The 12,725-nt window shown below is 36.8% G+C and overlaps 2 protein-coding genes across 2 annotated transcripts; both read right to left on the bottom strand.

The window, feature by feature from the left end:
- On the bottom strand, positions 1-1,570 carry LOC106748985. The gene is made up of 3 exons (XM_014627956.1): positions 1,522-1,570; positions 804-1,087; positions 1-345 (listed from the first exon to the last, which is right to left on the bottom strand). Exons 1-3 carry the CDS (start codon positions 1,549-1,551, stop codon positions 210-212), a joined length of 450 nt encoding a protein of 149 aa, XP_014483442.1. The 5' UTR covers positions 1,552-1,570; the 3' UTR covers positions 1-209.
- Positions 1,571-4,804: 3,234 nt separating this feature from the next.
- LOC106748980 lies at positions 4,805-8,468 on the bottom strand. The gene is made up of 3 exons (XM_014627951.1): positions 7,509-8,468; positions 5,675-5,958; positions 4,805-5,072 (listed from the first exon to the last, which is right to left on the bottom strand). Exons 1-3 carry the CDS (start codon positions 7,536-7,538, stop codon positions 4,964-4,966), a joined length of 423 nt encoding a protein of 140 aa, XP_014483437.1. The 5' UTR covers positions 7,539-8,468; the 3' UTR covers positions 4,805-4,963.
- Positions 8,469-12,725: the final 4,257 nt, after the last annotated feature.

Below are 12,725 nucleotides of genomic sequence, written 5' to 3' on the forward strand. Positions count from 1 at the left end.
TTGGACACTGACTAATCATATTATTCAAATCTAACCGAATTCGACATAGTTAAACAATCTGATTGGTCTGTGTTCAATCATAACGTGTATTCAATCCGGATGCACTGAATTTTCGCTCGGCTGAAAGCCGAGATAGCCAAATTTGCGACCAAGAGCACAAAAATCTTTTTAAACGCAAACTGTTTGTCGATTAACCTAAATTGCAAAATTTAGCCAGATCTAATGATGTTTGGATGCACTGGGTAAGGCCTATCCACGGGGACTGGTTTTTCCAATGGTTGGTATCCTGTCACGGCAGTGCCCAGTTTGAATGAAGCCCGGTACCCGTTGTCGTCTACGATGTAACTGCGGATATAAAAATTAGTATTTTTATTTTTCTGACGTTTCATTATATTTACTATACATACCGAGTGCGCGCAATATCATCAATAAAATAGCAAGGAGGCTGGATTGTCAAAAAATGACAAATAAGAAAAAAATAAAAGACAGTTATTAAAACGAGAAAGTCAAAATTTCCCTGTATTCTCCTAATATTTTATATTTAAAATTGCTATTAGAATATCAAAGGGAAGAATAGAGTTAAATTACCTGCTCTATTTTCTGCTGACGTAATTATTAATTTTTTAGTTAAAAGTTGAACGATAAATTATATAGGTAAAAATTACTATTGGAAATAACGTCGGTTAATTACCGATTAATTTAATCAAAGTTTGATGAATGTTATTTATCATTTTTTTTGCTTGCGCAAGCGAAGTTTTACGAAATCTTCATCGCAACAAAGTGTATATAAATAGTATCCTTACTAAATGGAGACAGGGATCCCTTCAGGACTTATGTAGGCGTAATGTCCATTCACCACTTGGATTAATTTGCCGTTCACGTTATTGAAGATTACGGACTCCTGCTTGTCGACGTCTCTATTGACAACGTTCGTGGAAAATGCCGGCCTTGCGACCGTACTTGGTACCCTCACGAACGGTGTAATCGAGATCAACCTTTCGGAACCGCGGGTAAATGACGGTGCATACTGACTAGGCAGCAATCTCTGGGCCGGGAAACACGCCGGGAACCACAGCAACCACCAGATCTGCAAAAGAGAAAAAGAGGGATCGTTTCACTTTATGTAGAAGAAATCATAATATAATATTGCAATACAACACAATCGAGATTTAATAAGTGAGGTGTAAAAATATTAGGAGCTTGCAAAGTTCGAGGCTTATATCTGACCATACGTGTGATTATAGGGTCCCTTGTGAAGGGACTATGGCTAGAATTTTCGCGAATTACGGGCGCTCTGTTTCGCAGCTAAGATATAATTATAACCCCCGATACACGCAAATATTGTGTCTGAGAGAGAGATTTGCATGTTCAATAATCTATTTTAGGCTCAGTCAGGCAAGCATTTAAATTATAAATATCATTGCGTCATCATAAATTTCTTACAATCTGACCCTGCTTATAACGAGCAGAATTTTCCTCATGTTCATTATACAAGCGTTGAAATTTCTACATAGGACGTACCATAGAATGTATAATCCTACGATGAACCATTGTGGCTGTCAATTGCAACGATGACAACGGCGTTGACGAGGGTGATAGTGATGTTTGATATAGTGCGGACGATAAAGATGAGGATGAAGGAAACACACTTTGCACTGTATCACCCGGTGTCTCGAGAGCGTCTCGGCTATTATAATATAATCGGAATAGTACACCGTGTCCTGTCGGCAAATTTGTATTTCTGTGGGTTCCCAGTTTTATATACCTCGTAAATGACGGCCAACCACATCGCTCTTCTCCCTCTTTGATCGTCGTTTCATCATCAAAAGGCAATCCGCGCGAATGGCTACACTGAAAATAAAGACTGATGATATTTGTGAAATGCATTTAGTTAAATATTTCGACAGAATATTTTTGTATCATTTGGTAACTATTACAAAGTTTGGTAACTGTTACAAAACTTAATATTAATTACCAAATATTTAGTTGGACTACAGTATGAATGTCTTGAAAGGTAATAATTGAAATAAACCCGCCGAAAAAAGGCGAAGTTCGACTTTAATTATTTGAAGCGTCTCGTTCAAAGACAATCATTTTACTAATCCTATTATAAATTTTTTCCATAATTATCACACAGGATCATCAAGACGAAAACTTTTCAACGTTCCCTTTTATCTCTAAACTGTATGAATGTCGAGAGCGATAGACAGAGGGAGATCCTCATAGAGAGGCGTCACGTATGTCAATTTTACTTTCTGAGTATTGTGAGATTTCAACATGACAGGGATAACTACATATCGTCGGTGAAGAGTGTTAACCTTCTAATTCCATTTTTAGGCCAAAAATGTATTTTGTATTGTTAGAATTATAAAAACAAAACTGATTCTAATAGAAAAACAGCTATATCCAATATTCATTAAAAAATGTTTATTTATGGCTTCAATAATACCTGCTATCTCCTCTTGAATGAAAGTGCGCCCGAAGAATTGCTAATGCGAGAGAAGAAAAGGAAAAAGACAAGTCAACAGAATCTTACGTTTTCATTGTAGATCTTCAGGCAGTTTTAATGGCTCCAAAATCTAATATTAGCACTTTGTATTACAAAACTAAATTGCAAGTTCACAATTTATGTTTTTATAATTTGATTAACAACGGGTTTTGCTTTTTGTGGAACGAAACGGAAGGTTCCTTGAATTCTGAAGAATTCGCTTCCATATGGATACATTTTTTAGAAGAAAAATTATTAACGGTTATGAAAAATGACCAGAAGGATAAAAAAATTATTATATACAGCGACGTGTGCGTTTATCAAAACCGAAATGCTATTGCGAAATGCTATGTCTAATGCGTTGCTAAACTTAGCTGTCATTCGGAATATTACAATTGAACAGAAATTCCTCGAAATAGGACACGCACAAATAGAAGCCGACAGCATGCATTCAGCTATAGAACGAGCTTTAAAAAATAAGATTATAAATGTTCCAGCAGATTATTTCAATATTTGTAAAACTCGAAAAAAGCTCGAAAAAAGTCTTCTGAATACAATATTTCGTATCTGGATCACAAATTCTTCAAAAATTTCTCTGATGTCATGAGTTATAGCAGTATAAGGCCCGGAAAAAAAGGCGATCTAAAAATAACGGACCACCAAGCATAAAGGTGTACATCAGAAGGAGACATTTTTTATAAATTAAGGTTTAATGAAGATTGGTCTTTTTTACCACAAAGAAAGGATAACGTAGAACACAAAGAATTTGAAAAATTGAAACAATTGCATTCAAATAGGCTTTCCATTATTGCACGTAAATTTGAAGATTTACAATCAATCAAAAAGACATTGCCAGAAGATTATCGTATTTTTTATGATAATTTACCTCGTGAATGATTTCTTCTTTTTTTTATCATATTTATTTGTTTATTTACTACTTATTGTTTCTCAAATAAAATGGATTTTATACTAAAACTAGTTTCTTTTCTTCACGACCTGCATCTTGTAAAACCTGCTAACTACAAAATCGCATCATTTAAAAAAAAAAATAAAAACTAACTCCTAACTCCTAACTCCTTTTTTCCTTAATAAAATCTCATAAAGTTAGAGCATTTAATAAATTCATATTTTTTTAGTTAAGAATAACTAAAAACTAAAAGATGATGGTCAATTTTATTTTGTGAAGTGTGTATAAAATGATTTATTCATATTTTTGACGCTCCTGTAAAGTTTTGTGAAACGGAGATAGCAGGTTAACACTCTTCACTGACGATATATTAACATCTTCGAAATAGGACGCTTCCTATAATGGAGTTTTCAAATAAACGCAACAAATAAGATGCGCGCGACGTATTCTCCAAAGATGATCGCGTTATCTTGATATTTATGCAAGAGATTCGAAAAGGTTTACGAAAAAATCTCTGCAGCACTAGATTCTGATCATCAAATTATTCAGATTCCCCAATTTTGTTCGCTCCTTTCTACAGTGCGGTGTACCTAAATGTCAAGACGAACATCTCTTACGTGAGAGGGGGAGAGAGAGAGAGAGAGAGAGAAAGAGAGAGTAAGAGAGAAGGAGAAAATGGGGGATAGCGTTGAGTTTGCTTTAAGTGGCTAGAATTTCATCTTGATTTTGCTTTTGTTATTAGAGTATCAGATAAACAACTGTTATTACCATTCAACCTGTATGCCTTAGCAAGGAGTAGTGCGTTCGTATGCGATTCAAAGGTAGCAATTATTTTTACACACAGAAGTTTCACGAGCAGCCAAACTATAGCTTTTCGTATACAGTGATAGTTTAGCGGGCTGCCACAAAGGGGCCATTCGTATAGAGACAATTTCGTGGGCGGCCACTATAGTGGCCATTCGTCGTGAAAAGATTAAAATGACTGACGTAATCCAAGATATCATCGTTCTTATGTGACCTTCTATCGGTGAAAGTGACTATTTGGAGATTTCGGTATCGTTTCATTCCTTCCCCGAGGCTATAAGTGTAAAAATAAACTTTCGGATATTTCATACTTAAGTACAATACCAAGCGATGCTACAACAAGTTTCGTTATGACACGTTTTTCTCTCTCATAGAACCATTGTGATTTCATCAAATGAGGGATATCTTAAAAATAACTATGGTATATTTTCGTCACCTAATCTAAAAAAAATACATAAAATTACATAAGACAACTAGTGATTTGGACAAATAAATAATTAAAAATTTACCGCAAGTAAATATTAGGTGTGTAAATTAATTCGGTGCCTTTTGTTAGCAAACATCAAGATTTATTTATTAATGGAATGTGTACAATTTTAATTATCGAAATAATGACGTTGTTATCAATGACTCATAACGTGTTCATTCAGAATATGTCAAGTTTTCGCCTGCCTAAAAGTCGAAATAACCGAACTTGCGACCAGTCGCACAAGAACCTCTTTTCAACGCAAATCTACTCGTGGATTAGCGAATAAATGACGAAATTAGCCGCCTCTGATGATTGGTGGATGATACGCTGGCCGTGGCGGTGGGGTTGGTTGAAACTCGCCCAGCTTGAACCCGCCCTGATTCCCGTTGCTGTCCGCGTTGTAACTGCGGATATAAAGATCAAAGCGTTTTTTATCCTTCTGACCTTTAAATGTATCTATTTTTGTATTGTATACTCATCAAGCACGTGCAATATATCACAAAAAAACAACAAGGAAACGAAGGAAACATGAATAAAATAAATACTCATCAAAATTTTTTCGCAGATGGTATAATCTTTAGACTGACTATCACCAAACTCTAATTAGTCTAATCGACGATTAATTCAGCCGGTAGGATTATCAAAAATAATAACAAGTAAAAAGAGAAAAATAAAAAACTGTTATTAAAACGAAAAAGGGAATTCTGCTGTTCTCTCCTTATATTTTATATTTAAAATTGCTATCACAATATCAAAAGCAAAGGACACAGTTAAATTATCTGCTCTATTCTCTATTAGCATAATTATTAATTTTTTATTTACAGTTTTATAATAAATTATACAGGTGAAAATTGTTTGCGGTTCTATTGGCTGATTGTCAATTAATTTAATCAGAGTTTAGTGAATACCACCTATGTCGTCTGTTTTCGTATACGCGAGTGAAGTAAGATTTTCACGGAACGAAACTTCTTCATCGCATCAAAGTGTATACAAAATGTATTCTTACTGAACGAAGATGGAGATTCCTTCGGGACTTTTGTAAGAGAAATATCCCGTTACAATTCTGACTAATTTGCCATCTATGTCCGAGATGGTGGGGTATTCCTTCCATTCCACGTCATTGTTGACGTTCGTCGAGATTGTCGGATTCGCGATCGTACGTGGTCCACGTTTGAACAGCAGAACCGGAATCAAATCTTTCTCTGGACTGGGGACGGACAATGACTTTTGCTGATTGAGCGGCAGTTTCTCGGCCGGGAAACATGTCGCAAACGACAGCAAACACCAGATCTGTAAAAGAGAGAAGGAAAGAGTCCCAGTTTATATTAGGTTGGTGCATATGAAATGTCGGATTCTTAAGTGATTGTATAAAACTGTATATCTTTCTTCAAAAGCTGTTTATTCAATCAAAGTATGCTCCATTCGCTTCAATACACTTCTCCCAACGAGATTTTAAAGCGTAGATGCCTGTCTTAAAAAAATTTTGGTCTTTAGAATTAATAAACTCTGATATCGAGTTTTTTAGACTGTCTTCATTTTCATGGTGTTTGCCTCTTAAAAACAGCTCTAAATGCTTGAAAAAATGAAAATCGGTCGGCGAGAGATCCGGTGAATATGGTGGATGCTGCAAAACTTCATATTCCAGTTCGTTCAGTTTCGCAATTGTTTTGTGCGATGTGTGCGGCCGAGCGTTGTCATGGAGCAGTAGCGGGCCATGCCGATTCACAAGCGATGGGAGTACAATTTGGTGTCTCAATATCGTTGTATGGTCAACTTTCATCCTGATAGCAAGTTCCCTCGTGGATACGGCTGGATCCGCTTCCACTAGAGCCTTCAGGTCATCATTATTCACAGACGTTTTGGGTCTTCCGCGCGGCTCATTTTGCAGTGAAAAATCGCCAGTCCGAAATTTTTCGAACCAACGCTGCACTTTCCGATTGTTAACCGTATTCTCCCCAAACGCTTGGTTTATGTTGCGTGCAGCTTTTGCAGCACTATTACCAAGTTTGTACTCATATAAGAAAATGACGCGAATGTCGGCAGAATTCATATCGGTAATAAACTCAAAAGAAATAAAAAAGGGAAGACCTTCGAGAAAACCTATTTTGTTGAAATGAGTCTCTGGCAATGGACAATACGAGTATGAATGAGGTTATGCCAAATACAAAAGTATAACGAAAACAGGGAGGAAAACGTCCGCATGTAAAGAGAATGCGACATTTCATACGCACCAACCTAATATTATCATAGAAAAGAGATTGCAATATAATATTGCACACAATCAAAATTAATAATTAAGACGTAAAAGTGTATTAGGAGTCAACCAATATATAAAAAAAGTATATTAAGAAATCAACAGAACATTAACAATAAAAAAGAAAAAAATTTACGCTGATTTGAAAAAAAAATACCATATGCGATGCTTCGGCTATAAACTGTTTCTTACATCCGACTAATGTGAAATGCAAGCAAATTATATTATAAAGAGGAATATTCTCTTTTATTCATTAAGGGGATATCCTGGAGTTCACCTGCTTTAAATTTATTAGTACTAAACTCATTATTGGTTGTACAAAATTCTTTCGCACAATTACAATATACACGTTAATGTGAGGCGAGGACGGTTGACTTTATGTGAAAAATGAATAAAAGTTTTATAATTCGGTAATATTTTTCGCTTTTCGAATAAAGTCAACCGTCCTCGCCTACCTTAACGTGTATATGTTGTAATTGTGCATAAGGATTTTTAATTCAGCGCAATCAGTAATGAATATAGCGCTAACAAATTTATGGTAAAACAGAACGACTTCATTCGTTCGAAATTTCTATATAGGACGTACCAGCGAATAAATGATCTCACGATGAACCATCGTGGCTGTGAGTTACGACAACGTCAATGATGATGACGATGAAGATGTGGATGAAGAGAACACTTCGCACTCTGTATCACTCGGCTGTATCATCCGTCTAGAGAACGCCTCGATGTCGTTGCCATTACTGGGACCGTATATGGAGGTGCGTCGGCGAATTTATACTCCTGCGGGTTCCCAGCTTTATATACTTGGCGAATGACGACAAATCATACCGCTCTTCTCCCTCTCTGATCGTTGTCCGTGAAAGGACTATCGGCGCGAATGGCTATTATTGCCTACTTGCAACTCGCCAAACGCGAATGATTATTTGTTTTGTGCGTCGTGCGAGTATGTATACGTGTATGCTTTAACCAGCCTTTTAATATTGTTCCCGAAATCGTCGATCCAACAATCGCCGAGTCACCCCAAAATATGGATGAATATGGTTCACCGACAACGCGAGATGTCACACCTTCGAGTACACGTCGGCAATGAGGTGACATTTCAGGTAAGTTTTATCCTTTATCATTTATTTATAGAATTTACTATATCATGGAAAAACGGATATTTCTATATCTTTCATCTTTTCGCGTTAATTTTATAAATATTGAGAAGGATAATTATAGAAGCAGAAGACTCAATTGTAATGCCCCTTGTGAGTCGGCTAACTTTGGTTCTGAATTTTCGAGCCACTCCTATCCTTACAGCTTCTTGTATTTCTAACAAGTAAAAAAAGTTTTATTATCACCTTGTAAACAAAAAATACATTCTTTAGCGACAAGCTTTCATTGGTGGCTAAATACTTATCAAAAAGAATTCTTGGACATCACGGTCAATTCAATAACACTTTCGATTCTTAAACAATATATAAGGGTCTTGATATGTACGATAAATTCTATAAAGATGAACGTGTTACTTTGGTTGATGTTCATGCAAGCAATTCGAAAGCATTTAAAACTCTTATATATACGCTATCCTTGTTTGATGACGTCAAAAGCGAGAAAACGTACACTAAGAATTTTTGCGAGATATGTTAAATATGTTGCGAGATTTGCGAAATATGTAAAAAAATCTAATAATATAACATTTATGATGACATCTTGGTTTCCTCGCTTCTTACGTCATCAAGCAAGGACAGTTACAGCGAATATACAAGAACTTAAAAAAAAGAATGTCTAGGAGTGCCAAACGCTGGTCTTCGATTTATTAAGATTACACAATTTTATTCTTTTCTTCCTACGGCGTGATGTACGCAAATGTCAGTAATATATATACTCTCATATCTCCCAATTTGTCGTTACTATCGCCAAGCACTATCTCATTAATCACCCTTTGCACATTTTTAATATTAATATTATTTCATTTGCCTAATTATATTTTTTCACCATTATTTGCCCGAAAGACTTCAACGGTATCGTGTTATCACGTTTATTCAGACTTCTCGCTCTTTTTGCCAATTAATAATGATCCCTCGTATTAATTTAATTAAACGAATGCCGGTTATGGTTTATCGTACAGTTATCGGTTTACAGGGAGTTCGCTGCTTATGTACGATCAATATACAAAATGTGTCAGCTCTAATCACAGACGCGATGCTCGCACGTTGCACGCATGTTCCCATGCGCGCTATTGCTCGTTTCATTCACAAACCCCTTCATATGGTCAGGATGGTTCAGTTAAAAATAACGAACGCGGCGATTATTAGATCACTCATAAAGGGATCGTAGCCAGAAGTAGCTTCAGGTGTTCAATCTTGAAATTAATATCTTTATTTGTTTATTTATATATTTTTATTTAGAAATATTAGAAGTGACGGGTCCACAGAATTATTAGACCCGTTATTTCTGAAATTTAGTTCCAGACTCTCCGCTACGAGCCGCTACTATATTTAACGAGAAACTGAGGTCGTGATATATTACATCATTTCCCCCCGGCGGGGCTACTTCTGCAGTTCGATTCAATATATAAACACGAAATACCGAATTCTTTCATTTTACGTCGAGTGCAATCTCAGTCCAACGAGCCTGCCAGAAGGCACAAAAACCGAGGCGATATCTGCGATTGTCTGTTTTCAGATATAGCTGCATTTTGCAACAATACAGTCTCATGGTCCAATTAAGTAACAATTATCTTTCTTGAACCTTTAGTTGTTGTTTAAACCAAAAATACTAAGCAACTAAAAGATAATATAAAAGAAATATGTAATAATCCGTAACTTATAGAAATATGTACTTACCGTAACTTATCCCGTTCAGAGACATGCTATCATGACATCCAATAACAAAGATATACTATTGTCAATTATTTTTTGTATCCACTATTCTCTTCTTCCCATCGCAATGTTCATTTATGATGCTTTTTATTATTAAAATTTGATATCATATGACGGCTAACACAAGAAAAAATAGAATATTCCGGAATAAATTCACTTACCTTAAATAACGATGTTAGGTATTGAATAACCGTTGATTTCTTAAATAAATACTGGGATCATGTGAGACCTAGTAACGGGAAAGCTCAAAGGGGTCGTTATAACGGCGAATAAATCACTGGCGATGCGTCAAGTATCGGCAGGTCAGTTAATGTAACAGAGAAGTGCATCTTGCGTCGTAAATCTGGGACAGACTCGGTTCTCGGTAAGGAGACGCGCCACTATCACATTCCCAATATAGACTAACATAATCCAGTCGATGGCTATTCCGTCATTTCGTATTTGCCTCTTCGTCGGCGAAAAGACACATGCGGGAGAAAAGTGTCGGAGAGTAGCGAACCCGCGCAACTTTGTCTCGCGATTATTTTCTCACGCGACAAAAGTCGGTCTATAAATTAAAATTCATCACTCTGTTGACAATTTCTAATTAGATTCCCACGGAAACCCAAAGGAACTTATGTGAATCCGTATAGAATATTAAAAATCCATACAGAGATTCATACGATGTGTGAAAATCCATACAGGAATTCACACGATGTGTGAAAATATAGGAATCCATATGAATTGTTTTGACGCAAAATCCTAAGAGTAACCGTGGGTACTATATGGATTCTCATTTAGTTATTTTTTTCAACATAATAGTTTCCCGAGCAGCACAAATTGGTTGGCTAACCGCCCGGGAAAAAAAGATCATATATGAAATTTACCCATATATGACCATATATAATCATATATGTCCACGACAAAATAATATTGCTGTTTACAAGTTATATGCAGATACAATCGAAGTAAATGCTTCTAACAGCATATGATATCGACATTTAATTAAATGACATAACATTTTTTTCATATAATAATACATAATCATTTTTTCCCGGGCGTTGTCCAATGTTTGGTCAACAATGAGCAATGGTTAGCTAATTTCGGCTGCTCCAGAAATTACCCTTAACTCTCTGGTCATTACGTATACAACGTAAATCTGTTTGCGACAAAACGAGCATGATTTAATAATTACGTCATATTAACACAATTATTTGTCGACTGATGAATGAAGACGTTCGTCACGTATAAGAACTACTTGCAAAACATAAATTCTCGATGTTTCGCAATTGCATACGTAGAATTCCTATTCGAGATTCCTTCCTCAAACCAAAATTGTGAATGACATTTCTCGAGATACTCCACTTTTCCGTATTGGTAGAAAACTATTAATATTAATATTATTCAACAGCAAATGATATTAATCAGTGATTTAATGACCATTAATTACTATTAAATCATTGAAACTTTGATGAATAGCGGATTGTAGACATTTCGAATTAATAAAAGCCGTCTCGTGGACTCGAGAAATAAGTCGCTTTGTATAATGTAGATACTCTGCGGCCATATTGTGATGAATCATTATACGGCGAGGCATGGCGATGTGAATTTTTATCGCTCATTCGCTCGGTTCGCCAAATTTATCGGCAATCTTGATTTATTACTTAGTGTTATTTGGAAAGGAAACCGGAATTCCTCGAGTATTGAGAGTCGATGAAAGAGAAGAAGGTAGCGGTAGTGGTGGGAAACGGTTCGGCCTCCGAGGACAGTTAAACTCGCGAAGGGCGCGTGAATTTTTCACATATATATCTTACAAATTTGTAAATACTGCTTCGTTTCGCTTCGCAAATTCGCCTCGCTCATTCACAAATTTATCCCTGCGGGTGTAGATCGCTAGAATCCTGATTTAGCGCATACTTCGCGCATCCGTCCTCGCGGGCCTGCCGCCTGATAACGGGACACTTCATTCTTCATTCGCTCGTTTCCTCTCTTGTCTTCCTTTTTTTTTTTAACAAGACATTTAATATTCGTTTAATATCTGTAAGCTCAGCAGAGTCAACATTTTGCGTGGGAACAGACGTTAAGAGGTTCTCGTGTGTAGGTATGCGCGCGTTTACAGATCCTTCTTTTCGTTTCGCGCTGTGCTGCGCTGCGCAAATCGCGCGCTCAATCGGCTCTTCGCACGGCACGCGAAATGTACGGATATCTGGGATCCTCCGGAGGATCGTCAACACAAGCTGAAGAGAGCACGTTGTCGGGGAAAAAAAACAAAAAAAAAAAAGATAGGAAAAATAAAGAGCATGCCCTTATTTCTCGCGTACGCTTTTCACTACTTTCTATACGAGGCTGAGAACGAATATCATCGATATTTCTATCATTTTCTTTTTAAAAAGTCGCATATTGTTTCCGCAAGCGATTCGAAAATAAAGAGAGATCGACGATCGAACAGTTTTAGTTGCTTTGCGAAGTGTGCGCACCTCGATACGCTTCGTCGGTTGCGCCATACAAATTTTGCGTGCAACCAGGAAGATTTCCATACGATTTGCCGGTAATTTATGATCAAAAGAGGCGTTTCGATCACTGCTAGAGTTAACCTCTCCCGCTGATTCTCAATTACTTGATGATAAGAATCATCCGTTTAAAGATCGCCGACTGCGGAAGCGAGGAGGCACCGAGATCTCTAAACTCGAGCGGCCGTTTAATTAGGAAAATAGTCTCTGCGACAAACCGTCCAAACAATCCGGTTCTCTCTCTTTTTTTCCATCTCTTTGCCCCCTCTGTCTTCTCGGTAGCTCGTCGCATACTTCGCCGATCGATCAGCGTGAGCTGAGGTATGTCGAGACGATGTTAGAAACCAGACGCTTCCGCGGCCAATTGGAGTTGTTCGCGGCTTGAAATCGCGAGTCTGATTTGCGACGGATATTTTTATAGTCTACCTCATTATCCGCCGCACG

Source organism: Dinoponera quadriceps, unplaced genomic scaffold, assembly GCF_001313825.1.
Source record: "Dinoponera quadriceps isolate SergipeBrazil2010 unplaced genomic scaffold, ASM131382v1 scaffold3061, whole genome shotgun sequence".
Taxonomy (NCBI): domain Eukaryota; kingdom Metazoa; phylum Arthropoda; class Insecta; order Hymenoptera; family Formicidae; genus Dinoponera; species Dinoponera quadriceps.

Excerpts from the sequence above, each read along its gene's own strand:
- LOC106748985 (XM_014627956.1), bottom strand. The coding sequence starts at position 1,551 with ATGGTTCATCGTAGGATTATACATTCTATG. Across the intron at positions 1,088-1,521 it reads GTAGGATTATACATTCTATG|ATCTGGTGGTTGCTGTGGTT; the intron begins GTACGTCCTATG and ends TCTCTTTTGCAG. Across the intron at positions 346-803 it reads GGGATCCCTGTCTCCATTTA|TTACATCGTAGACGACAACG; the intron begins GTAAGGATACTA and ends TTATATCCGCAG.
- LOC106748980 (XM_014627951.1), bottom strand. The coding sequence starts at position 7,538 with ATGGTTCATCGTGAGATCATTTATTCGCTG. Across the intron at positions 5,959-7,508 it reads GTGAGATCATTTATTCGCTG|ATCTGGTGTTTGCTGTCGTT; the intron begins GTACGTCCTATA and ends TCTCTTTTACAG. Across the intron at positions 5,073-5,674 it reads GGAATCTCCATCTTCGTTCA|TTACAACGCGGACAGCAACG; the intron begins GTAAGAATACAT and ends TTATATCCGCAG.